This window comes from Setaria italica, chromosome VIII (assembly GCF_000263155.2).
Source record: "Setaria italica strain Yugu1 chromosome VIII, Setaria_italica_v2.0, whole genome shotgun sequence".
In the NCBI taxonomy this organism is placed as follows: Eukaryota; Viridiplantae; Streptophyta; class Magnoliopsida; order Poales; family Poaceae; genus Setaria; species Setaria italica.
In genome coordinates this window covers 9,243,980-9,246,009 of record NC_028457.1, presented here as the reverse complement: position 1 = coordinate 9,246,009, position 2,030 = coordinate 9,243,980, and the positions used below count along the sequence as shown (strand labels likewise).

Sequence of the window (2,030 nt, the reverse complement as noted above, 5' to 3'; positions counted from 1 at the left end):
ACCGCCTCCTTGCAGAGAAGCAGAAGCAGTGCAAGGACAAGGAGATGGCGAGGAAGAAAAGGAAGGCTGCCAAGGAGTTCCAACGGTGGCGGCGGAGCCAGGTTGTGTCGGACGACGACGACAATGATGATGAGGAGGAAGAGGAGGATGACGAGGAGGAGGAAGAGGAGGAGGATTTCGTTCTGACCACCCAGTCTGGCGCGCTCGTTATCCGGGAGCCGCACCTCCAACCGGCCGTAGGGGGCACGCTGAGCGAACAGCCTGCGCAAGACCCGCCCCCGCGAGGCTCTAGGGCCGTGGCCTAGGGGTCGGCACGGGGCGCGCCTTGGGAGTCAACGGAACTAACCCTGACCCTCAACCTACGGCCCAAGAGTAGAGAAGTAGCGGCAAGCGGCCGCTGCCAGATGCCCCGAGGTCGGCGTCGGGCTCGGAGGCAAAACACGTCCGCCGTCCTCGCGCTGGGGGAGTGTAAGTGGAGATTCTCTGCGCATCTTATTTCTTCCCTGGCATCGAGTCGTTTTTGCTGATGTTATTTGTTGTTCCACAGCACCACCCCCCAGGACTTCGTTCCGCCGCTGGCACTGAAGAAGGCGTTGCGGGTGTTGTCCACCTCCGCGGGGTGAACCGCGACCCCGCCGGCAGCGAGCGGCGGTGTCGCCGAGGAGATCGTGGAGCCTACTGCGAAGGCAGCCCCTGCGGTGGCAACCGGAGTAACGGTGCCGCAGCTGGGCACAGGGCAGGATCTGACCTTTGCTCCGCCCTTTGCACCCACGACCGACCCTGCGGGGCATGGCGTTGCCCCTGGAGTCCCTCCGACCGGCGAGGTGATAGACCTCGACAACGAGGCGGAGGAGCCTCGGCCCCGACGGCGACGGTGGAGACGATGACGGTGGGGATGGGGGCGATTGCCCTAGCGACCACGACGGAGATGGAGGTGGAGGCGGAGGAAGGAAAGTCCGCCCCTGCGACCGCGACGGGGACGACGGCGGTGGTGGAGGCGGGGATATCCGCCCCGGCAGCTGCGGCGAACGTGGCGGCGGCGGCGGAGGTGAGGGTGCCTGCCCCGGCGGCCACGACGGAGGTGGGGACGCCTGCCTCAGTGGCCGCGACGAAGGCCGCAGCGGCGGCGGGAATGGGAACGCCCGCTCCAGCAACCGCGACAGAGACGGTGGCGGCGGCGGACGGATCGGGACGCACGTCAGCATTGACAAGGGCCGCGGCGACCTTGACAGGGATGGCGGCGCACGTGTTGGGGCCGTCGACGAGGCCAGCGGCATCCGGGGCGGTGGCGCCTGCCCTGGCGGCGGCGTCAGGGATGGCGGCGCCGGGGGCGGCCGGAGCGGCCTCCACCCTTGCCTCGGCCAATCCCATTCCCAAGGCGTGGAGTGGGGCCACTCTACGCTGGATGTTCTGCGATGACCCGCAGAGACCCCTCTTCACGTTGAATGACGCCGAGGAGTTGGGCAAGTGGCAGGCGGTGTAGGGCGGGCTTGCAAACGTTCGCGCTGCCGTCTCTTCGGCGATGGGAGAGCTGGACGGCGTCGTCGTTACCGGTGGCCAGATATGGTGTTCTCCCTGGTGGTTATTTTCCTCCCGTCTCTCCGTTACTGAGTATAAATTTTTTTCTAGGCCCTCCAAGAGTGCAGCCGTGGGAAATCCGATTTCCTCTGGCTCGAGCGGGGGCTCTGGGAATGCTTCTCTGCGGAGAGGCAGCGGACCGGGGAGCTGACCGCGCAGGTTGCCGCCGCTCAGCATGTCATCAATGACTTGCAAAGGTGCGAGCAGGCGGCGTGGGAGGACGCGTGACGGGCGGAGGACAAGTTCCAGGCCATCGTCAAGAAGGCTCACCTCGATCGCGAGGAGTTCCAGGCCGCTGCCGAGAAGGCCCACCTTGATGCCGAGGAGCTCGCACGGCTGAAGGGGGAATATGAAGCCCTTCAGAAAACCATCAAGCGTATCCGGCGCGAGTGGCAGAAAGCTTAGTAGGACTGGGACTCCGAGGCAACTCGGAGGGACGAGGCCAAGAAGAT

General features: G+C 65.7%; 1 protein-coding gene across 1 annotated transcript; it reads right to left on the bottom strand.

The window, feature by feature from the left end:
* Positions 1-675: 675 nt before the first annotated feature.
* On the bottom strand, positions 676-1,371 carry LOC105914913 (tyrosine-protein kinase MasK-like). The gene has a single exon (XM_012848140.1). The coding sequence runs from the start codon at positions 1,369-1,371 to the stop codon at positions 676-678; it is 696 nt and encodes a 231-aa protein (XP_012703594.1).
* Positions 1,372-2,030: the final 659 nt, after the last annotated feature.